Source organism: Centruroides vittatus, unplaced genomic scaffold, assembly GCF_030686945.1.
Source record: "Centruroides vittatus isolate TY-2023 unplaced genomic scaffold, ASM3068694v2 scaffold_1172, whole genome shotgun sequence".
NCBI lineage: Eukaryota > Metazoa > Arthropoda > Arachnida > Scorpiones > Buthidae > Centruroides > Centruroides vittatus.
This window is the reverse complement of record NW_027122672.1, coordinates 578,933-604,444: the sequence shown is the minus strand read 5'-3', so window position 1 is coordinate 604,444 and position 25,512 is coordinate 578,933. Positions and strand designations below refer to the sequence as shown.

At 32.1% G+C, this 25,512-nt stretch overlaps 1 protein-coding gene across 1 annotated transcript; it reads left to right on the top strand.

The window, feature by feature from the left end:
- The first annotated feature begins 10,101 nt into the window (after window positions 1–10,101).
- Window positions 10,102–23,720, top strand: LOC136986801 (uncharacterized). Its single transcript, XM_067284415.1, has 6 exons — window positions 10,102–10,396; window positions 13,422–13,502; window positions 17,464–18,585; window positions 18,784–19,029; window positions 22,577–22,746; window positions 23,170–23,720. The coding sequence occupies exons 2-6, from the start codon at window positions 13,430–13,432 to the stop codon at window positions 23,176–23,178; spliced, it is 1,620 nt and encodes a 539-aa protein (XP_067140516.1). The 5' UTR covers window positions 10,102–10,396; window positions 13,422–13,429; the 3' UTR covers window positions 23,179–23,720.
- Window positions 23,721–25,512: the final 1,792 nt, after the last annotated feature.

The following is a 25,512-nucleotide window of genomic DNA, read 5'->3' as shown; positions in this document are numbered from 1 at the left end:
AAGAATAAAGTGAATTTTCATATTTTTCTTAGTAATGAAGAAAGACAAAATAAATGGATTAATGCAAAAAGGATTAGAGGTGTGATTTCCCACAAAATATACACAACGTATTTGCGTAACGAACACTTTGGCTGCATCTAGATGGTAAGCGAGCAAATGACACACTTCGTTTCATATAAAATAGACTGTCATTAGTTTTCTTACCTAGCTGCTTGCCACTGAAATGTACCTTTCATTTACAGTGATTTAATCCATAATAATTAGTCATCATCAGACAATTAAGGATTTACTTCCACATTAATCTCCATCGATTGACAGAAATGTGAAAATCCTTTCTGGTCTCACCTTTATTACTAGAAATTTGTGCCCGTCCACTCAAAAAAAAAAAAAAACCACTGATGAAATGGTAGCTAAAGGGTATGATGTGGCCAAGCCCCCTCAGCTTGATCAGCAATGCCCATGTGCAGCGTATAGATACTAAGGGGCTTTCACTTTCATCATGTAAACACAAACTAGGCTACTATTACTAATCTCATAATAGATGACGCCTCAAAGTATCAGTATAGGCTTCAAAATGTGCCTCAGGTGTTTACAAGTGCTTCATCAGTGTGTGCTTTGTGCTCATCGCTGAATGTGCCTCAAAGTGCTCTTAAGTGTCTTATCAGTGTGTGCTTCAAAATGCTTCCATATTCCGCATCTGTGTGATGTCCACCTCTGCTAAATGTTGTGTCCCATCGTGCTTCATCTCTATTGTGCGTCAGTGTGTGAAAAGTGTTCTCAAGTGTCTCGTATGTGCTGTGCTGTGTTTACCTCATCGAAGTTAGGCACTTTATAGTGTTGTGCCTCATGTCTAGTGCAGGTGTATCTCTGCATTTCGACGTGCTTCATATCAGCCTCGACATGCTCTTTAGCATCTCAACGGGCCTGTTTAGGTCTCTTCAAAACTTAAAGTGCCTCTTCACTACAGTGCCTCAGCTTACTTCCAAATGTAATTCGTGAGGTATTTGTGTTTAACCTTTTGTTTATTTTGTGTCATATGGTGGTGTGCCTTGATGGCTTGTGGGCACAGACATGTTATGGCGTATTCTCTTCTGGTGGAGCCCATGCTGTCCACTGGCTTTTATCAGCATGTCTTCCTCTGGTGGAATCTGCTCTGCGTGATGCCTACAGTGTTTGGGGGCAGTGTCTGGGCGAAGTGATGATGATGGAATTGCTACAGTGACTTTTCTCTGAAGATTCTATAGTGTTCTACACTAAGTAATGCTTCATGGACTCTTCACTATATGCATTACTTAATTTCACGTGACATGGACATGTGCCTATGGACATTATAACCTTTGAACAAAGTTGCGCTATTCATCAACGGACTTGTTCTGCAACTTGATGTTCATTCTTTATTTTCTTTTGTTTGTTCTGTTTGGTTATATTATTTATTATAATTCACAAATATTGTTGTTCTACCTATAATTTACAAAAATGCTATTGTTTGCATACTATTATTATATTCTCTTTTCTTTTCTTTCATATATTTACAAATAATTATAAACATAATAATTCTACTTACTGTTAATTAATGTCATAATTTTAAAGAAGGTAATTCCTGGTAATGCCTAAATCGGGGCCGGGATATGTACTGTACTCTGTACATTAAAAATAAAATGAATGAATGAATGAATAGATGGCGCCACACACAATTCTATTTATTAGCCTATATTGTAATGAAAAATATCATAAGCTCGGTAGAGGCAAACCATCAAGTAAGCGAGTAAGCGAACGGCTTAACAAAGCTAACGTTTCTATACTGGAATTACAACACCTGTCTATACCAATTCACGTTTTATTAAAATAAACAAAATTTACGCGTCATCCGGACAATACATGAGTACCATAGGTTATAATATTCCGTGACACTCCCATACAATATTTTCGGTACCATTATATAAAGTATTTCTTTTTCCTTTGAGGAAAGCAGTTTCATATCCAGTATCAACTTTCTTACTGCATCCTCAATTTTCATAATGACGTACAGGATCTTACGTTATTTTATCATCATAGAATTCGTCATATCGGGCCTTCCATGTCCCTCTTTTAGCAAGGGTTATCATCCAATTTAACGTATAGCCATTTTGTACAAAAATAGCTATAAGCAATCTGATATATGTATTTTCCTGTTATTTGTAAATTTCACAGCCGATTGTGCCAATTCCATATCGAAGCCCATTCCTAAAACACGTGTTTAATGATATCTGTTAAGATTTCATAATTGTATATTAATGTCTCTTTAATCCGAAATTTGTTCGGTAGACTATCTCACAGCATTACGGTTAGAAACATCTTTATTAAAAAAAAAACAAAAAAAAAAAGGATTACAAGTGCATTTCGGGTTGGTTTACATTCCCAACCCCCCTTCAGTGCATAAAACGGCATAAAATTTCTTTCTCAATACTTGTATAATCCATAAACATACATAACATTCCAGTATTAATTTTTCACTTTTAAATTTTACCCCATTTTTGAGGGTCTCGAAAAGTTCACATATAGTCATTTTGGGGGGCCTGTATCTCGGGAAGGGTCGCCCGTACACCCATGGTTTATTAGACTTTTTTTGTTCCTATCAGTATGCTCTACAGCTCTGTTAAAGTCCCAACCTCCTCATTCGGACCTAGAATTGTACCATGTTTATGGATTATATAAGTATTGAGAAAGAAATTTTATGCCGTTTTATGCACTGAAGGGGGGTTGGGAATGTAAACCAACCCGAAATGCACTTGTAATCCAATTTTAAAAATAAAGATGTTTCTAACCGTAATGCTGAGAGATTTTAATCCGAAACTTGTTCGGTGGACTAAGACATTAATATACAAGAACCAATAGACAGCAACCATATTACAGTAAGGTTTCATACTTTACTGTGTTTGGTGTACAATACATCTGAGATAAAACGGTAACAATTTGATAACGATTGATCTACTCATGCTTGATGGCAATTTCTGTACTTGTAAGGTTTACAGGTATGTTTATAAAATCTCGTGACAGCCGGAAAAGTTACGCTAATCGTTGCTGGATTTGTTTTTAATACGTGGACTGTCTAGTGCTGGATAGAACAGAAAAATAGTCACAGTTCTTCCGGCTTGCTCCACATTTATAAATCTACCTTTCCCCAATGGTTATTTCTAGCTACGAAGCCGAATTATTTGAAATAATGAAATTAAACGTCACTTTAAAGAACACGTCAGTATACTAAAATATGTAAATAATATAAATTTACGGTAGAATTTTACTTAGGTATTCCCTATGGCGCCATCTTGTTTGTGAGCGTGACATCTACAAACAGATGTCATCTGATTCTGCTAACAACGCTACACCGGCATTGAAAGTAAACAAACCTTACTCACCTTTGAAATATTTCTAATTTATTTTCTTCCGCATAGTGTTGGACGAAGAGGGTTCGGCTGATTCTTTCGTATCTTCAGCTTTTTCCTCCGTGGGAAAGTTTTTCGTCTTCTTAACACACTTGTCGACAAGCTTCCTCTTACTATTTTCGAATTTCTTGGGGCTATTTTTAGGGACAGAAGGTGCGGTTTCGGACTCTTTCCAAACTAGAACACAACGCTTGTGGCGTATGTAACCGAATCGATGAAATTTTCGGCTTGTTTCGCAGTGTCGTGCGTTATTTCGACTCCTCTTAAATCGTCGACATGATTGTAACCTTTCCGTTCGTCTGTGTACAATACGCTTCCTGAATTTACAAACTTGCTAATAATCCAGTTCAGACTGATTTAGGACCTGTACTTTACACACGAAACAGGAATTATCATCGCGACAAACTCCACCGACAAGCTACCCGGTGCTTTTCAACAAACTCCCTTTTTCTTTCTTTCTTTTGCTCATAACTGTCTCGTCGATTTCGACGATCTTTCCGGGTCCACCAATTTTCATTCGGGTCAAATTAGACAAGGAAACCATCATTACGTGTGGTATGAAATTCGCCCAGTCCACAGCTGTTCGACAACTCATTTCGCACTCAACGTACAATACATTTTATGCAAATTAGATGCCAGACAAACCAAAAATAGTACACCAAGAAATCTTCCTTTAAAAGTACCTTGGAGTGCCGAACTTTTCACCTTGCATTTACGAAATCGAAAAGCATCGGAATCACGATCCACCCGGAAATAATTTATGTCGACCTTTGCATTTCTCACAAATTGCATCTCGTGTTATCGAGATTTCCGGAAGTGTTGCCATTGGGAATACCTAAGTAAAATTCTACCAAATTTAAATAATTGAATGTCAGTAGATGCATGCTGGATGGCTTTGTACGGTATAAAAGCACCTGTGTAAAACGAGCATTTGTTATCCGGCGATGAGGCCGAAGAAAGAAGGCGAAATACATATGGAAAAGAAAAACAAAAATAGCCGCCATAGGGAATTCCATTGAATAATATACTATTAAATTTTAAATAAATATATTACGCGCAAATATAAAAATGACAATCGTACAATAATTCGCTTCTTACGTTGCATCTCCATGGATTCTGTCGAGAATCCAATATGGCGCCATAATGAGGATGTTTCGAATTCACAGAATCGAGAGTAACGTCGATTAAGGTTTGAATAACTTGAAATTTATACAATACACATTATTTTTATACATTATTTATACATTACACTAAATTATTTTATGTATTAATGTCAATGACAAGTACTTTCGGGATAACTTATTTGTACATCCTGTTGATAGTGTCGTGCATCTTTAAACTTTTTCTCCAGTGCGCGCAAGAGGGCCTTTTTAGCGAGGCATTATGTGTTCGCTAGGCCACAATGGGGCAACTTATCCGGAAGGAAAATTCCCGGGTTTTTCGACCCATTGGGATTCGATCCTCGGGTCTTCAAAGTGTAGGTTGTATAATTTAAGGTAGAATTCTCGATTAACCTGACGCCAGCAAAGCCACTAAACTCTAACAAAAATCGATATCAACTTACACAATAAAATTTTATGTAATTCGTTTCAACAAAAAATTACTATTGAAAAGAATTTTTGAAATCAAACAATAATTCATGGTCAAACACGCCAATTTATTGTATTTCAAAAAGCGGCAAAAATGCCGTTACAGGATGTATTTTAAATTGAATAAAAGAAAACTTTTTGAGGAAATTTACTCTAAAATCCACCAAATTCATTTACAGGAAACCGTGTTAAAAAAGTTGTAAAACGATTTGAATAGAATCACCTTGTGGAAATTAAACAGTTTTCTATTAAAAACGAGTTACGTGGAATGTTAAAAAAAATGAGACTAGTGAATATTTAAAGTATTTTTGTACAGCAAAAACCGGAATTTAAATATAAAAAGAGTCAATTTTCATGTATCTAAACAGGAAAATTTAAAGATATTTTTCTATTTTTAAATAAAAATCATCTCATTTACATGTTTGCCCGTATCCTGTCTCTCAACGGAAGTTCACAATAACACGATATAACTTAATACATGTACGTAATTGTATCTAGCGTAAAGATGCTATACAATCGTGTGAAGATCGTATTTCATTTTGTCGAAACCCGAATTTTAGGCAGAATCTTCGTCCTTCATAACTCTCGGATCGTTCGTGCCGGCCCATTGAGGATCGGGCCCATTCGTAATGGACCCGTTTTATTCATTAAATGAGGAGGCATTATTCTATTAAGACTTTGTCATGGTCATGGTTATACCGTTTATGTCACGACATGTGCTTCCATGCGATTAAGGACACTAATACTAGACGAACAGAAGACCAGATGGCCGAGCAGTTAAGGTGTCAGCCTATAGTCCGGATTGAATCCGGACGGTTCGAAAAAACCTAGTATTTTTAGGTATACGTCGGACCCCACCCCTCGCTACTTATGATTGACCGAACCCATAATGGGCTTGCTAAAAAAAAGGCCCTCTTAGTGCCCAATTATCAAAGAATTTCCTTCAATACACGATGCAAAGTTGACTTACAGTGTTTTATTTTACGAAGAACGAATTTAATCGGGGAGAGCCATTTCTGAAAAAAGATCGACGAACTGTGCTTCTAATGGTCGTGCAGACAAACTCGTCACGTTTCACTTCTCGTCTTTTCTTTATTGAAATAGCTTTTTAACGGATGACTCCATCTTTCCATTTGTTGAACGCCATTTTTTCTTCACAGTAAAATTGCCTGAAAGTGACACACCAGTCAGAACCAAAGTTTGCTGAGTTTCCACTTCGACTGGTAGAGATGGCTTTTGTTGTCGCAAAACATTAGTTTGTCTTCTTAAGCTGGGGACATACGAGCCTATAAAGTACTGTGTCCTTTTAAAAGTACTGTACGTCGTTACGTACAATGGGATGTCTAAGAACGTCAGTAAAAATACTTTTTTACAGTACATACGTCATATGTTATCTGTACAAAAGTACGTTTGTCATAACGGGCGTACTTTATAAGCTCGTGTGTCCCAGCGTTAAGCGTTGCCTTTTCTTATTACTTTTGAAATAACAGAGATTTGAGGCTCTCCGCCATTTTTGAAGAATGTCAAATAGCCTATAGTTTTTCAACAAAACCGATGAAGATTTTAAGTGTTTATTATTAGAATAAGAATATTTTAGTGCTATAATCATGAGCCAATGGGTTGAAGTACTTAATATTGACCTTAGAATACAATGTAATACCCATTTCTTATGGTCTCAAAATATTCCTGTAATTAGTCAATTTTTAAAATATTTTTGGGGGTTTGTGCGCTCAAACCCCTAGCTTTAAGAACTTGCTACTCTCTCCAGTCTATTAATAATTTTTAGCTGCTGGATTCTCGAATCTTTCGTTGGTGAGTGGCTTAACAGTTCTATAGTACTACCTCAGCCCTTATGCTAGATTACTCGAAAACATAGAAAATTAGCCAAAGACCAAGATCCAGAGTGCAAGGCCCTTTGGATCTTGTTGGATGTTGCTCTATTGTCGCTGGTTATGCAGGGCCCTCATAACAGTCCAAGCTTCAGGCTACCAAAAATATGAGTATTAATTAATTTTTTAGAGAATATAGGATATTTATAAATTGTAGTTCGATAGGATAGGGCAAAGCAACACAAGGGAGATCTGCCAAGGGGATTGCCTCCGGGAAAGACTTTCTATAGTAAACTGCAAAAGCTCGTACGATTAAGGTACAGTGTTAGTAAAAATTACGCCAATTTATAGGGGGTTAGGAACCAATATGAGCAAGTAAATTTTCTCCGAGCTAGTGAAAAAAATATCCAGTTTCTTCCTCTCGATGGCATTGTGAATGCCTATCAGATACCTGAAGAAAACTCGAAAAACTTCAAGAGAGCGACCCGTTAATTAGGCACAAACCCCCTAACATTGATAGTTGGGAGGGTTCTTGCCTAAACAACACGAGTATTTTGGAGGGGATTTAGTGGTTTTATGGTGCCAAACTATCATTAATTTTTTTCGTGTTAGTTTCTTATATTCCCCTGCAAATTCGGTAAGTATGACAAGCCAGCCTGGTTATTAATTAAAATAATTTAAATCATTAAATTACAGTATCTTATATCGATCGATACTTACAAATTTGAAACAACGATCGATCAATAAACTGCAGAATGAAGTTGGTAAGTAAAAAAAAACACTCATAAAAACCTCCGAATTTTAATTTTGTCAAGAATATCGATCGGAGCTCATCGGTTTTTATGAGGGATTCCTCTGAAAAATTTTTTCGGGGAACCATTAGAAGATACTCCGAAATGAAATTCGATTTCCTAATAAAATATAATATAATTTTTTTTTTTTTTTTTGAAAGAAATTATGCATAATTTGAGGATATTTATGACCTTCACGCGTCAGATTCCGATTGAAAATAATTCAGAAATGCCTAGATTAGAGGTAGAAACACGATAGTCACATCGTTTCAATTGTAACTAAATCTTACGACTTGAAGAAAAGATTCGATTTACATTTGGCATTGATCAGGGCCTGATAGAAGTCGACAGAAGCCTGGAAAAGCTAACTTTTTGAGGCCCTAGTATATTAAAAAAACAATAATACAAATGAGTCAAACGGCTTGCTTTTATAACGCGAGGCCTACTGCCCTGGTGAGTCCGAGTTCGAGTCCAATTCGGCATATGTTACGGTAACAAATGTTTTTCGGGGCCCTGTAAATTTTATGCCCGGATCAATGTGATAAGGCCAGGTTAGAATTTACATATGGTGCATCAAAAGTCAGTTGTAAAGACAATTGTTTTACTAATTAACACGGAGAAGACACAAAACAAAACACGGTTAATTGAATTTTCAGTGACTCTGCGAATGCTTAAACGAGTTAAGTGAATGCACTTACATACCAACTCGTTACAATTTAATTCGTTTCTCAAAGAATACCTTCGAAGACGTCAATCGGCAAACTGTTTAAGAGGGACAGCTTCCATTTGTCTTTACATTGCTATACACATGCCAGAAAGACTGTAGTTACGATTGATACAATTGACAAATTGAAAGCACTTGATACTGCGGCAAATTATGTCACTTTATTAAATACAATTAGTGTCGACAGTTCGCCTCATGACTGTATCATGTCCATATAAAGCCAAGTGGCACAAATAAGTTTATATTCCGAGGATATTTTCCTCGTGACTTAGCGCGAAGAATAAGGGCATGCACTCATATTCAACGATAGCACGGCCTATAATATGAAATCTTTGAAAGATTTGATCGATTCATTTGACACTCGAAACAAAGAAGGGACGTCCGTGACACACATAGATAAAACATAATAAATTATAAAAGATAATATTCGCAAATATCTGTAGTAGACCGAATAATTGAAATTCGATAGAAACTATCAAAGAAATGAAAGCATTTCTATAGTGAGTGAATGATGCCGATAAGAAAACTATAGGCCCTATATAGACGTAATTAAAAATCAGATAATAATTGTCACTTAATGTTAATTCTAATTAATCGATAGGTTCATTAAGAAGTTCCTCGTTAATTAAACTACTTAATTAAACTGTTATTGGAAAAATGTTTAGTAAAAATCTAACTGATTAAGGAACCAATTCTCTTACTAACCGAGGAAAATTGCTTCTGTATCGGTTGCTAGAATATAATTACATTCGAAGGATTAAGAATAAAATATAGAAAACTTTTCAAAGTTGTACGTCTTCGGAACTTCGTATATAACACGATACAATACAGGAAAATTGCTTGTAAACGTGTCATAGATCAACACAAGGCCTGTTATATTAGCTAAGAACCACGAGCCTTCCAGCCCTACTAAATTATAACCTAACCGTAGAGATAATCCTACCTCTTTAGGAACCGCATAGAGAAGGTTATAATATATAACACAGGCTTAAATTAAAAATTAAGGCTATAACCCCATCTTATCAGAGATCCACCTCAATGTCTTCATCCAATGACTTTATGGGTTGTATTAGAATTTATAGCCCTAAATTAAAACAAAAACTTAATTTATAAAGTACGAAATACGTTATAGGCCTTAAAATATACATTTCATCCCGGTTCTTTTATAACTTAAAAGAATTAAGAGTAAAAAAACACACACACAGAAAAACAGCATGGTTTGAACCATGAGCATGTTAATCAAGAGTAGTTACTCAGAATGTAAGTGGGTTTTATTCGTGACGAGAGTGGCCTACCTACCTAAAAAAACACAGGAAAATAGATCTCATTAAATTAGCAGAAGAATCGTCCATCATTATTAAGCTTTTATCAGGTAAAGACGGAAATATATTTGATAAAAAATCACACCAATTTGTCTCCTTTTATTTCTTTATTATATTAACTTTTTATTATTCATTTTTTCTATATATATATATAATTTTTTTCCTAAGCTACTCCTAGAGATCAAAGGATACCGTTTAGATATATTAACTGCCTTAATTTGTTGACAGTCTTTGTAAGAGGGAGTTGAACGAACGAAACGATAGATCTTCGTTTAACAGGAAGAAGAAGAAGAAGAAAGGGGGGAAGGAGACGAAAAGAGGAAAAAAATCTACTTCCCTTCCCGCGCGACAAACGAATTTAGGAAGTGGTAAAGTGGCTACACACGTGTAATTTCACCACTATAAATCAAAAGAAAGAAAAAAAATGGCCACGTTGTGTAAAAAGAAACAAACCCGCTCGTTCCTAATTATTATTGTAAATAGAGGAGGGGTAGCTCCATTGTCAGTTGCGTCATGAGTTGCGGTGAGTTTGGTAAAGTGAAGGACATAACAGTTAACGTTTTGGAGTTGCGGTTATGCAGCTATAATATGGAGAAGTTCGTAATTACTAACGCTCAGTTCCTTATTGTACGGGCCAAGGACGTTACTTACTGAATCAACTCGGGGGTTTATACTTAGAAAAATCTTTTATATTTACCAAGAGTTCGATGTTACACGAGGTAAGCCAAGTTTAAATTGATATTGGAATATTTCCAACGTTTAGGCGTGTGTTACTTACGCTACATTCCGTTTAATAAATTGTAAAGCAAGCAAAATTCTCTTTAATTAAGAAAAATGTTACCGTAAATGTATAAAATGTTAATTTACTCTTAACAGTTATTTAGATTTATTCCAGTCTATTTTTAAGAGTTGAGAGAATTTAATAATATTTTCCAGTCTCTCAAATTACTATAAATTTTAATTAAAGTTTTCATACTTTAAAACACCCGTTTTGTAACTTTTAATCGCTTTAAAAGTGTTCCCCTTCGTCCATCTGTATATTTGTATAATATAGTAAAACCTCCCAAAATGGTCCCACTTAAAGAGGTGGTTTATACGTAACCACAACATCGGTTACGGCCGTAACCTGTAAAACACGAAGCCCTCCTCATATACTAAATAACAAAAGAGGCCTTCTGTTGGAGGCCCCGAGTCGTATTACGTTGCCGTATGTATAAGTACTGTACTTTAGTTGCGAGTATTAATGCATATTAAACACAGGTTCTAACTTAGAAATTATATTAATTCTAATTAATAAATTACTAAATAATGTGTACAATTATAACATTATGTAACGTTACCGTTAGAGAATTAATTTTATAAATTTCTACATAATTTTTTAACAAAGTAAATTAATTGTAATTAGCAAATATTTTACCTTTTTAGTCATAAAAAAAAGTAATTACTACATTAATTACTAATTAAAATTAGTTTTATTAATAAATATAAATTAATAATTTAAAAAATAAATTACAATTAAAAATTGCAATTTTTTTTTTTTTTAAACATGAAATTGAATTTTTTTAACTGGAAATTTTAGAAAAATTGAAATCCAAAATATCTTTTAATTAATTATTTTTATGCATTTAACATTTAAAAAATTAATTTTATTAGGATTTAATTTAGTAAAATATATATTATTTTATTTTATTTTTTTTGTTCCTGCGTATACTTTTTCACTTGAAATCCGAGAAGCAGAAAAGTATCACTACTTTGAATAAATTGGAAGAAGAAAATGATTGAATATTATAATAATCAAATGAGAAAAAATGATATAAACTTTATAATTTTATACACATTATAATGTTTATATCTTTAAAAAATAAAAAAAAAATACAGAAAATTGCTCAATTAATTTGAAATTTTATTTAGGAAAATGCATTTACTCTGTCTTACAAAAGTAAAAAATCTCCAACATTTAAATGCCATTTTATAATGTTTATATATAGATATATCTATTTGATTTATTTCCATATTTTTATTATTTTAATGGAATTTCTAAGTTAAATGGCAATTTATTTAAAATGGAATATTTATAGATCAGAAAATAAATGATTAATATATATATATATATATAATATATATATATATATAATATATTTATCAATATTATAATAAAAATATATTTTTGATTTCTATTCTGTATTTTGACAGGTTATTTAATTTTTTTTTTATTAATCTGTATGAAAAAAATATCAGTCTAAATTTAATTAATTATATTAAAATTTAATGGATTTTAAACTTAGTTTTTATACATTTAAAATGTAAAAAAAAAGAGTTGATTTTGAACAGATACAGTATCAAAATATGCCCTTTACATAGACACATATAATTGCACAGCTGTTTCTAAGCATGATTTGAATTAATGAAGTGTAGCATGTACATGATTCACCTGTTTTCTTAGAACTTCCTAACATCAGCTGCACATAAAGAAATGTATATAAATCACGTTTTATATTTCGAAAATATATTAATTAATTCTCATGGAAAAGCAATCAAAAAATGCCAATTCTCCCCCTTCGCTCTCTACCCTTTTTAAACAGGCGAAAAATTAATTTAAATATAAAACAAACAGTTTTAAAACATAAATATATATATATATAGAGAAAAAAATTACAGTATTTTGTAATTAAAAACAATAAAATTAAGTTTAATCAATCATCTCTGTGGGTTAATTCTTTTTATTCTTATCATCTTCATTACTAAACTGGCATTTAGAGACTGTAAAAATCCCAGTTGGGAAGATTGATAATTCAATAGCTAAATAATAATTAAATAAAATTACACAATTATAAGGTTTGCCTATAGATAAATAAATATATAAACTTTTATTTTTATACTCAAGTAGAAAGGATGATAAATGGTAATTATAGTAATGCATGCTTCTATAGGAGATGATCATCATTCATAACATAAATATATAATTCTTCCTGGAATGTTTAATTGAAAACTTCCTCCCTTTATAAAATTAAATTAAATTTTATTTTATTTTATTTTTATAGAACAAAAGAATTAAAATTTAAATACAGAATAAATATTTAAACATTTTAAATATGTTTAAAATGTTTTAAAAAAAAACAATTAAATTCATTTAATGTTTTAAATTATTATTATTATTATTAATTAACTTCAATTAATTTTTAACTAAATTAATTCTGTTATAAAATTCTAAACTTAATTACAATTAATTTATATTTAAAGATTTTAATTCAAATCTAATTTTTTTTTTAACTATTTTCTTTTATTTAAAAGGTTAATTTATTTATCTTTAAATTGTTTTATTTTTCAAAATAAATAATTTAAATTGTTTTTATTTATTTATTATTATATCAATTTATAATTAAATTTATTTAATTAATCATTAAGTAAATAAAATTGTATTTACACAATTAATTTAATTAATTTTTGATTAAAAATCAAGATTTATTTCTTTATTATAATATTAAAACATACAGTAAAACCTGTTTAAAACGGAACCTGTGTAAACCGGACTCGCACGGTTTACACAGGTTTTACCGTATTTATAAATCATAAATGTTTTTAGTATTAAATTATTACGACAGATGGTAGCAGCTGTGTTTGAATGGAAATTGTTTTTTTTTTTTTATAATATATTTAAATAAAATTTTTTTACGTCATTTTAATTAATTTAAGAAGTAAATTTATTTATTTATTTATTTTTAAATTTTTAATAATATTTTATAGATTAAACAATGAAGAGCTTTACCAGTTTGCATCAGAAACAAAGATTTTTCATTCCTCTGACATTAATTGCTGTTAATGCAGGTAAATTTATAAATGTATTTTTTATATAACGTGCTTATTTAATTCTCAATTTAATTAATTCTCTTTAAGAAAAACTCTTCGCTTAAAAAATAATTTTTTTTATAATTTATTTATTGTTATTATTATATTTTTAAGTTAGGAGAAGCAATTTTCTACCTTTACATTACACAGTATTTGACATTTCATTACATAAATGGATATTTACAAGTATCATAATTCATTATAATCAACCATAATGATGATAAAGAGCAGAAAACAAGAAGATATCCACTTTAATTTATCATATTTCTTTATATATTTTTAATTAATATACATAAATAAATGCTTAAAAAATATATATTTAAAGTGGTCGTATTCCTCTCTTCTGCTCTTTATGACCATTATGTTTGAAAGTTTAAAAAAATTATGAAAATTAATCATTTTTAAGTGATAGTTTCTATATTTAAATGTATTTTTGATGTTTTTTTTTAAATAAATATTTTTATATTATGATATATTAATGCCTAGACGTATATTTATAGTGTTTCTAGGCAATAATTATAAGCATTAATGGTTATTTTTTAGGCATTTTTAGGATTTTAATAATACTTTTGGCGTTAATATCTAAGCTTTAGCATTTTATTTTTTAGGTATTAATATCAGGCTATTTTCACCATATATTTTAGCATTTTAGGTATTAATATCAAGCTATTTTCACCATATATTTTAGCATTTTAGGTATTAATATCAAGCTATTTTCACCATATATTTTAGCATTTTAGGTATTAATATCAAGCTATTTTCACCATATATTTTAGCATTTTAGGTATTAATATCAAGCTATTTTCACCATATATTTTAGCATTTTAGGTATTAATATCAAGCTATTTTCACCATATATTTTAGCATTTTAGGTATTAATATCAAGCTATTTTCACCATATATTTTAGCATTTTAGGTATTAATATCAAGCTATTTTCACCATATATTTTAGCATTTTAGGTATTAATATCAAGCTATTTTCACCATATATTTTAGCATTTTAGGTATTAATATCAAGCTATTTTCACCATATATTTTAGCATTTTAGGTATTAATATCAAGCTATTTTCACCATATATTTTAGCATTTTAGGTATTAATATCAAGCTATTTTCACCATATATTTTAGCATTTTAGGTATTAATATCAAGCTATTTTCACCATATATTTTAGCATTTTAGGTATTAATATCAAGCTATTTTCACCATATATTTTAGCATTTTAGGTATTAATATCAAGCTATTTTCACCATATATTTTAGCATTTTAGGTATTAATATCAAGCTATTTTCACCATATATTTTAGCATTTTAGGTATTAATATCAAGCTATTTTCACCATATATTTTAGCATTTTAGGTATTAATATCAGGCTATTTTCACCATATATTTTAGCATTTTAGGTATTAATATCAAGCTATTTTCACCTTAAGGCACTTCTGGGCAGTATTATTTAAATTATTCGTCGTATTTTTGGCATTTTCAGGCATTAGCATCCACCAAAATTTCGCCATATTATTCGGGCATTAATGTAGGAATTATCCCCATATTTCTACACAATACATACACAAAAAAAGAGCGAATTTTAACCCAATTTTCGAAAACGCACTTCTAAATATTTTAAATAAAATTAAACTTTACAATTTAATAATATTTTAAAAATATTATAAAGTTCATAATCTGTATAGGGTGTAAAATTCTTAGTTGACAGAAATTTATTATTCGTTGTAAATTATTCGCGCGGTTTAAAAGGAGGATAACATTTAAAAGAGAAAAAAAAGAAGAGGAGGGAGTAATTTAAATAATTATTCAATTTGTGGACATTTGGAGAGATGAGACATTTGTCTTGGACTAGAATAATGTAGTGATGCATTTTAAAACTAGAGAATGTGTTAAGATAGTCATTTGTACTCATTTGAAAAGTTGATGCGAAAACTCGTGTACAATGCCCCAAAATATTCCTAACTCATCATCCATTCTTTCTTAAAACTACTTAAAAGCATGACAAATAAATAAATAAAAACAATCCTTTTTTCTAACTACATTCTACGTCCCTTTATACTTTTAAATACATTTAATGTATGTACACTTTTATGTACATACATTAAAGTATCAAATGACTATCTAACTTTTTAATTTTACTCCCAAACTGGAGATTTCTTTATTAAGAAGAATCTCCATGGCCAGGCAATTTTAAGAAAAACTTACGTGGATTCGGATTGACAGACTAACGTCCTCTGCTGTAATAACGTATAACCAATATACTGGACACTTTATTTTTGAGTGTACTTTATTCAATAACTGTGATACGAAACGCCATAAAAGAAGGATTTAGTTGACCCTCTGATACTAAAGATGTAATTTCGACAAAGAATGCTTTAAAAACATTTGTTAACACCGCACCAGTTCTAAAACCACAATGGAATTGTGGTTGACATATTGTTATTGGCTACGTTTCACAAGTTTTGTCTTATTCTGTTCTGAACTATACTGTCCCATTTTATCATTATGCTCGAGCCGTTACTTTTTGTGTATTTATAACTACAGTATTATGTATTAGTACTTTTTTCGGGGTCGTAGCTTAATTTTATTGTATTCAAATACAGTAGAGCGTCGATAAGTGGAACGTCGGTAAGTGGAACGATTTTCAGTCGGACTGTGTCGTGCTGAATCGAATGTTTTTGATACTAAATTTACTTCTAAAGTATAATTTTCATGTTTTTTATATTCTTTAATATATTTATTTTGTTTGTACAAAATGCAGAAATAATTTTTAACGATACGATAGCCTCGATGATTATTATAAAAATTTTCGTTAGGCTTAAAATCGACGAAAATTCAACACGAAGCGACACGCAACGGAGAAAAATTTGAACATCGGACAGGTTAATGTATTTTTTCGTACAAGTCGGAAACTGGAACAAATCATTAACTGGAAGGACCCCAGTCCCCAATTGGTTCCACTTATCGACGCTCTACTGTATTTTGTTTTTTTCTGTTTTCCATAATTTTTTTACTTTGATTTTAATTTTCTTTCTTTGTAATATTGTGTGTTTCTTTTGTAATTTTTTTGTCATGTTTCTATTGTAATTTTGTCTGTCTCTATTGTAATTCTGTCTGTCTCTATTGTAATTCTGTCTGTCTCAATTGTAATTATATTGTAATTCTGTCTGTCTCTATTGTAATTCTGTCTGTCTCTATTGTAATTCTGTCTGTCTCTATTGTAATTTTACTTTGTATATTTCTTTAATTTTCTTTGTAATTTTCTCTTCTTCTCTTTGTAAGACGTTGGATGTTGCAAGTTTTTATTTTGTTACTGGAAGCTTCATTGTTTTCTATCTTCTACTATAGAATTGTATTACGTTTCACGTTTTTCCTTTTTGTATTTTCGATTATTATGTATTTACTTCTACGAGTTCCCGAGTTAATTCTTATTCAATTATTGTATTTCAAATTTAAAAGTTCTGTATTTCTTGCTGCATCTACGAATTTGAAGGTAACGTGCTTATTTCATTATAAATGCAGATATCACTCCTCGTAAACAAGTCTTTTTGATGGGATCTTTTCTCCTCTTCCTCATCCCCTTCTTGGCCCTACCCTGGCTCTAACAATAACAATAATATTAATTCTATTTAATTTCTTGTGTTTTATAGATTTATGTAAATTTTAATTAATTTCCTTTTATTGCCTTCAAATTTCATATAAATATTTTTATTAATTTAATTTTCTTAACTATCTTCAATTTTCACATCAATTTAAATGAATTTTTCTTTTAATTTCATTTCTTTCTCATTTGTAAATATTTATTGATTTTATTGAATTCTTTTAAATGAAATTTAGAATTTAAATTAAATTAATTTATTAATTAAAATTGCAGAATAAAACTACAAAATTTCTACATTTAATTACCTTAGAATTAAGTTAAATTTATATTATTTTCCAGCCATTACGTCGCTGACACCGTACTTAGGACCCCAAATGCGTGATAAAGGATTCACATTTAAAGAGACGGCCAACATCATTACCGCATCCTCCTTTATCAGCATTTTAGGACCTTTAATCATTGGACCTGTTGCGGATCGTCGAGCAAACTACAAATTGTTAATAATCGTAATGATTTTTATGTCGACAATCTTCTACACGAGCCTGCTCTTCGTCCCTCGAGTCATAAGGGTGCCACGCGAACCCCTGAAGCAATTCGATTGCACCTCATCCATATATCTGGAAAAGTGCAGCAACTGGGAGAATTGCGTGGATGCCAAATTAGGCAACGACGATCTGGTCATGTTTCGACTTTCTAAATGTCGTTACATGTGTTCCAATTCTAGAGTGGCTGATGTACCCTACCCGTTGCACATCTGCTTCGAGAGCAACGAGGGTAATCTGTGTTCTGTGTACAACCCTCTACTTAAGGGGAACGTTTCTCTAAATTTTAAGACCTACTTCACCGAATGGAAGACGGAAGAATTGAAAAATATGAAAACAACGGATTTCCTGGAGTACGACGAAGATTTGCCACCTCAAAGAATGAAAGTTTGCCAATTTCATCCCAGTCCACCCATCTTCGTGTCTGATAGAACTTACAACAACATCTACTGCAGGCCGGTTCCTAAAAATTGCTACATGAGATGTCAATTATCATTTATACAAGACGAAAAAGAGATTTTTCCCATTCCATGCACAGATACTTTGGGTAATATCCAACTTACTTTTTGGGCTTACTTAGGTATGAGGACCTTTGGGGACTTGTGTATCACTACCGCTGTTTTTCTGTTAGATGCCCTCATTCTAACGGGCACTAACGACTTTTATGGTGCATATGGGAGAACGCATTTGTGGAGTGCCGTAGGACTGGCCAGCGTATCTCCTCTGGCTGGTGTTTTGATCGATTACTTCAGCACCGACACTTCCACAACTAACTACTTGCCTGCTGTTTGTATTTACGATCTCATTGTGTTGTTTACGTGTTGCGTATTATTTTTCCTGCCTTTAAAAATATCACACAAAGATGGGTTCGGCCGATACAATTGGTTAACGAGAAGCAATGCTGCCAAAGCTCTGCACCGTCGAGATAATGAAATACTTTAGTGGTTCTGGTACTGGTGTTAGAGTACGGGAGTGGGTAGGCGTAAAATGGAAACTTTTCTTCAGATGGTACTACGACGGAAATTGGGCGCGAGCAAACTGACTGATCTAGGGATAACTGCAGAGTTTGGTCCGAAATCGTGTCTGTAGTTGACCATTGCGTTGAATTATATCCAAGAACATGGTACATGGACATCGGAAGAGAGCGAATATCATCGTGTTTGCATAGCTGTTCTATGCCATAGCGCTCATTCTGGTGTGTCGTTTGTTCATAATCCTTGGTGGGTCCTTCCGTTCGAAGCTATGGAAACTTTTACCATGAGTGTCATGTGGATCGGTGTTGTGGCATTCGGACAAAACATCGTTTCCTTTAAATCCAGACTGCCCATGCAATACTCCTTAAACATCGTGCACTTTTGTGTAGGTGAGTAAAGCTTTCGTATCAAATTTTATACGTTAAAAAGGGTTTATGTAACTTTATGTGTTTTTATATTGTGATTGCGTTGTTTGCCCTCTTCCTAACTCGATATTAGGCAACAACAGGCATAGAACTGCATCTCGTGGGATGAAGAGGGGGTTGATGATGATAGATTAAACATGAATTTATGACACTGTTATAAAGGATACTGTATTAACCATAATTAACAATTCCTAGATAACGAGCAGTAAAATCAAATAATCATTTGTAAAGAATGAAAAATCGTATCGATTAAGCATCAAAACGTTGAGAAAATTGGCACGTGGCACACACGGTATTGATTGAGAACTCCACTTGTGACGGATTAATTACAAGTTAAGTCGTATAGAATTTTATTAATTTAAATCTCAAATTATTAATATATTATTAAATTAAGGATTTAAGGGATTAGATTTACATAAATTAGTATAAAATTCCCTCCAAACGCGATAAGATTTCAACGTCAATTCGCTTAAAATTTCGACAATTTAGAGGTCAGTGTTCATTCTACAGCACTTCCTAAATTAAATAAATAAATAAAATAAACGTTATATAAACAGAGTTAAACGTCCGTGGGATTACATAACAAGTTAACTGATGCGTGGGTTCCATTTTTGTATATAACAAGTGGGAGTTGGAAGGTTAATTAATTAAGGAAAACCAGTGTCGGTGTGTCGCTCCACTTAAGAACTTCTTCCGTGGATAAAAAGTGCAACGAAAATTACCACAAAATTAAATTTTTAAAGAAGACATTAAAGATTTTAATTGCATATAATTTTAATGACGATCAACAGTTTACAAACTGATTTATTTAAGGATTTAATGGCTTTAGATAAGGATTTTGTGACTCCTCGTAAACCCTCCTTCTATTGAATAACAATTAAATCTTAGTAAAAACCACTTAATTCAGTAAATATTTATTTAAAAATTAATTTTAATTTCAATTACTTTTACTTCTTCAATGTAAATTAACCTTATAAATAGTGTTAAAAATACTAATAAAGTAGGGAGAAAGCTCGATATATAAAAGGATAAAATAGGAAAAGATGTTATCAGAATGCTCCTCACGATACAGGGGAGGACAATTGAAAAAGTCTAAGACAAATAGAATAAGCACACACCACACACACACACACAACACACACACACACTGGCCTCGAGCCTTACAAGATATAGTTATTTTTCATTCTTACTCTCAATTGGTCTGTGCTGTGTGTCTGTCATACTTTATCACATCCGACACATACCATTACCTTCTATAATATATATATTTGTTCTTAAAGGACGATGAACTTTTACTAAATTTATATAACGTCGAACCTGTAATAACGGCCACCTTTAAATGGCGGACATTTTTAGGAACCTGTTTTATTAAACTAGTCGTGATAAATGTATTAGTGCGATCAAGAACAATCATTAATCAGTTAACAGACAGGCTGACGGACAATCGAAAAACAGATAAATGGATGTAAGAAGCAGACACACAAACAAACAGAGCGAATTGACAGATAACCGGACAAACGGATACGCAGACAAACCACAGACAGACAAACAAACCGAATAGATTGACAAACAGGTTTAAGAGAAACAGCCAGATATACACGAGATACAAACGTAAACAGAGCAGATAATTAGACAGACAAACATACGCTTTTCACGAACAGATTAATATCTAGATAAATGGCTAACAATCAGACAAACGGATGTACTGTATAAACAGACAAACGAGTAGAGTGACAATCAGATAGAGAGGAAACGACTACAGAAGCGGTGGGAAGAAAACGGACGGAGCGGAGCATGGCATAGTAAGAACATAAAGATAGAATGAAGTTCGTCGGTCGACGGGTACGGAGGAAGGACCGGAGACACTACGGGACGTACGTCCTAAAAAGCTAAGTGCAAAGGTCTTATGCTGCGTGACAGCTCGAGCACTGTTTATAGTCGAAGACAAAATCCACTGTCGGGTGGGAATAAGTAATACAGTCACCAGATAGCGGACAAGGTATTACATGTCGCCCGACCGTGGCCAAGAGATAAGTAAAGGAGCGAAGCGGTTGGTTCCGCTCGTACAGAGACGCTATTTCGAAACGAATGTATAAGCCAATCGTCTTATTTTATTTATTAAACAGAATATTTAATATAATTAACGGAAAATTTACGGATAATATTAAATAATTTGAGGGTGACGAGTTAAATAAATGCCTCCTGATTAATTTAACGGCACGAAATTTGGTTATAATTTATGCTATTATTAATTATAATTAACAGATGTAGCAAGACAAATAGGAATATTATAGCGATATTATCTTGTACATCGGATAACTTTATCGATGACTTTTAGCGAGTTTATTTTATTATTTTAATTAATATAATGATGCTAAATGGTATATTTAAGCATATTTAACCTTAAACAACCCATAAAAAATAGGGATTGGTTGGGGTTTACTTTAGACTCGATTTTTGGAAAGTTTATCACAAATGCGCTCAACATAAAGCCACTTATATCCTTAAAATATTCGAATAATCCTTAAATTTCCTTATTATACCTTATTTTAAAGCCCTATTTTCTTTTAGTATTACATTTAATTAGTTTTAATTTACTATTTTTTTTAAATCTACAGTGTAGATTAACTCAATACAGTAGAATATTAAATTAATTCAATACTTCTCAAAACCCCGATGTACACACGTATCGGAGTATATACTGTATTAACACTACCACCAAAGAGTAGTGTTAATGTATTAAGTTTTAAAATATTTTGTACTTTCCTTACAAGAATCTTCGGCAATTATTAATAATATAACGTAGAATTTGAGCTATATTAATACTTCAGCACTACTAAGACTACTTACAGTCTTCATTGTCTAGTGCTGTATTATTTCTAATAAACTTACAGCATCAATTATTGTACCCTTTCGTATAGCACTCGTTTTGCTAGTGCTATATTAACGCTAATACAGCTTCGTTTTGTATACGTCCTATTGTCTTAGATAGAACAATTAAAGTTTTCTTCCGCCCAGCTCTGTCCTATTAGTATTATTATACTTTTAGCATTTAGCACGCGACCTTTTAAAGCACATTCCACTTACTTACCGAGTTAACATTCACAGAATCTCATTTAAATCTTTCACGCCCTTTTAGTTAATGTGTAACACACGAAAATCGACACGAATCACAACAATAATCATCAGTGCTAAGTACTAAACACGCGTCATTAGAATATAGATCGAAAGTTATAACACTAGGTAATAAATTCGCCACATCATCAATGCGTAATATTCAACGACAACACACAAAACTTCAACACAGAAGATGGGCATTTACACGCATCTGTCACATCCCCCTAAGAAACGGTAGTAAAGTGTTGCACACGACCTCCGTTGGATCCCAAAATCGCCATCGAATGCTGCTGCTGCATCGGTACTTAACAAGATTCGAGTTATCATCTTTTATGCATAGAAATAATAAAGGATATTTGTAAGGATGATGGATGACGTTTGTTTTTCCTTACAGGAAGAGGTGTCGGAAGTTTCCTTGGTGGAATATTGTTAACGAAATTCACTCGTAAACAGACATTCCTCGGATATAGCTACTTTTTCTACAATATTCGGTCTGATGTATTTATTCCTTCACCATACGTTGTTCAAGAGAGAATTACAGATCAAAGTTACCAGCCTTTGCGAGTGAGTATACTCGAATTACACCTTAATACGGTTTTAAAATAAAACAATGCTGTATAAAGGGTGGCCCAAATTCGTTCATCCGAGACATTTTCGCTTCTGAATGTAGCTAATAAGTCAACCGTTTCGAACCGGTTTCGATCGTTCTTAACCTTGATTAATGTTACCTATGGTTCCAAAATGGCGGCTCGTCTCTGATTCCAGCAAACAGAAGAAAGGAAACAGTGGGGACGCACGTTCTAACCTAACCTAACTGTTTCCTTTCTTCTATTTGCTGTAATCAGAAACGAGCCGCCATTTTGGAACCATAGGTAACATTAACCTTAACCTTTAAAGTACATTTAATATATCGGTAAGCCGACTTTCGGCCACCCTTTACACTTTTAAAATTTGTAAAAATTAAATTTTTTTAATGTTTTATTACAGATTTTTTGAAGAAAGGAAGATGGATAAAGGGCAAAAAAATGCAAAATGGCGATCCTAAGGTCCTTCAACCGATTTTAGAAGCGGAGTAATTCCTCCCCCCTTATTTTTTGTTCTATTTATTTGTTCATTATCTGAGTTTAATCGATGATTAGAAGCATTTAACTGTACAAATCATATATTATTTATTGCCTAGAAGCAAAGAATAATTTTTAAATTGTCTTTTATGGAATGCTAATGTATCTAACTATCGATTTTTTTGTCTTTTTAAATAATTAAGTAGTGTTTTTTCTTTTAAACAAGGAAAAAAAATACACACAATACCGTTAACAACATTCCATTATCTTTCTAGCAGATATTCACAACTGGTAAATCGCGATCTACTAGTTGATAATTAATACAGTCGTTTTAAAATTGAAGTGATTTTCAATTAATAGTTCGCGGCCCACCTGTTGAGAAATAATATAGTTATGTAGCTTAAAAATCGAGTTTAATCATTTTAAATGTAATTTTAGTGTATTAAATAATTTAAACAATTAAAAATAATAATTTTCTGTGCTTGCTTTTATGATTTTTTTAATAATAATTTGTGAAATTTTTGACTTTAACTTATCAGTTAGATTAATACAGCCTTGCTACCATTTTAATTAAGGAATTTGCATGAATATTCCTTTAACGTATGAAATTTTCATAAGAATTTTCTTTGTTAGAAGGTTGAACAACGTTTTCTAGCGTGAAATTCACTCGAAAACTTAAGAATTTGCATAATTTTCCACTGTTTTAATGCGAAATGTTACTTAATTAACATTTCTTACAGTAGGAAACGTGTTTAAATTAAGAAATTTAAATGAAATTCTAACGAAATACAGCTTGAGAGAAGCTCCTTAAAATACGGAATTTTACCTTATAAAAAGAAAAAGAAAAAAAAACAACGTTTTCACAGCGTGAAATTCGTATTAGAAATTAAGAATTGATACAGATTTTGCCTTTTTTAAATGTGAAATTTAACTTAAATAACGTTCTTTACGATGCGAAATATGTATAAAGAGTATTTGCATTAAGGAAATTTATAAGGATTACAATGATGTACAGAAAAGGTTCCTTTTCTCTCTTTAACTTTGACATTTCACCTAAACTTCCGAAACACCCGAATGATACTTTACGTTAATTATTTTATTCCCGTTGAAGTAGTTTAAATTATTAATTTTAACACTAACCTGTTGTTTGCAGAGCAGAAATCAGACTAGTTTCCTTTAGGGTACCTCCAATTTTACTAGTTTTATGTATTAAAAACTTCTAATAAATTACCATAATTATTACCAACCAAATTATTAGAATAGGTTAGGTTAGGTTAGAACGTGAATCCCCACTGTTTTCTTTCTTCTGTTTCCTTGAATCAGAGACGAGCCGCCATTTTGGCACCATAGGTGACATTATCCCTAAGTTCTTAGTCCATATTGAATTCAAACTATTACTTACAGGCCTTATTCTCTGGTGAGATAATCACCATACTTTACAAATATAAGCATTAAGTCACATTGGGGCCTTTTTACCCTCCCTTCATTGAACGAGCGATTAAAATTAGGCCCATATGCAACGTCTATTTTCTCTGGATCGTTATAATCGAACCCATTTTGGAAAACAGTCAAACCTCGGCTTTCGAACGACTCACTTTTCGAACAAATCGGAATTTTGGTTTCCGTACAATAACTCGGTTTTCGAACAAGCTACGACCAACTAGCGACCGGACCACCGATTCGGAAGTTAGTGGGGCCGTGATCGCCCGCGTCATTACACGTCACGACGCGGATTGTCGATGACGTTAGAATTTAAATTAGATTTCGATGCGCATGTGGGAAAGATACTACTTCCGTTTTCCGGTACACGCCGCTGACGAATTTAAATCGAATTAATTGATAAAAATTGCGTTAATTGACTGACATTCGCGTAATATAAATGGCATCTAAGAACTCGTGTTTAAATACGCGTTAGTTAAATTAAATAATAAAAAACTTTATTAATATAACATTACATTGCGTTTGTATGAATTTTTATGCACGAAATACAGCTAAGAAAAAGGTTTTCATTTTGGGGGTGGGGAAAGGATTAATCCATTTTATATTGTCCCTTATGGGAAAATTTGTTTCGGTTTTCGAACAACTTTTAGGAACGTATTAAGTTCGAAAACCGAGGTTTGACTGTACTCTGATTATTTTTGGTAATTTAAACTTTGGATTTGAACGTAATCCAACGTAGAAATCCTCGAAAATAAGGGGATTTCCGTTTGTTTATTCAAGTAATAGTCTTTAAAAAATTTTAATTGAGATTAACAAAAATAATTACTTA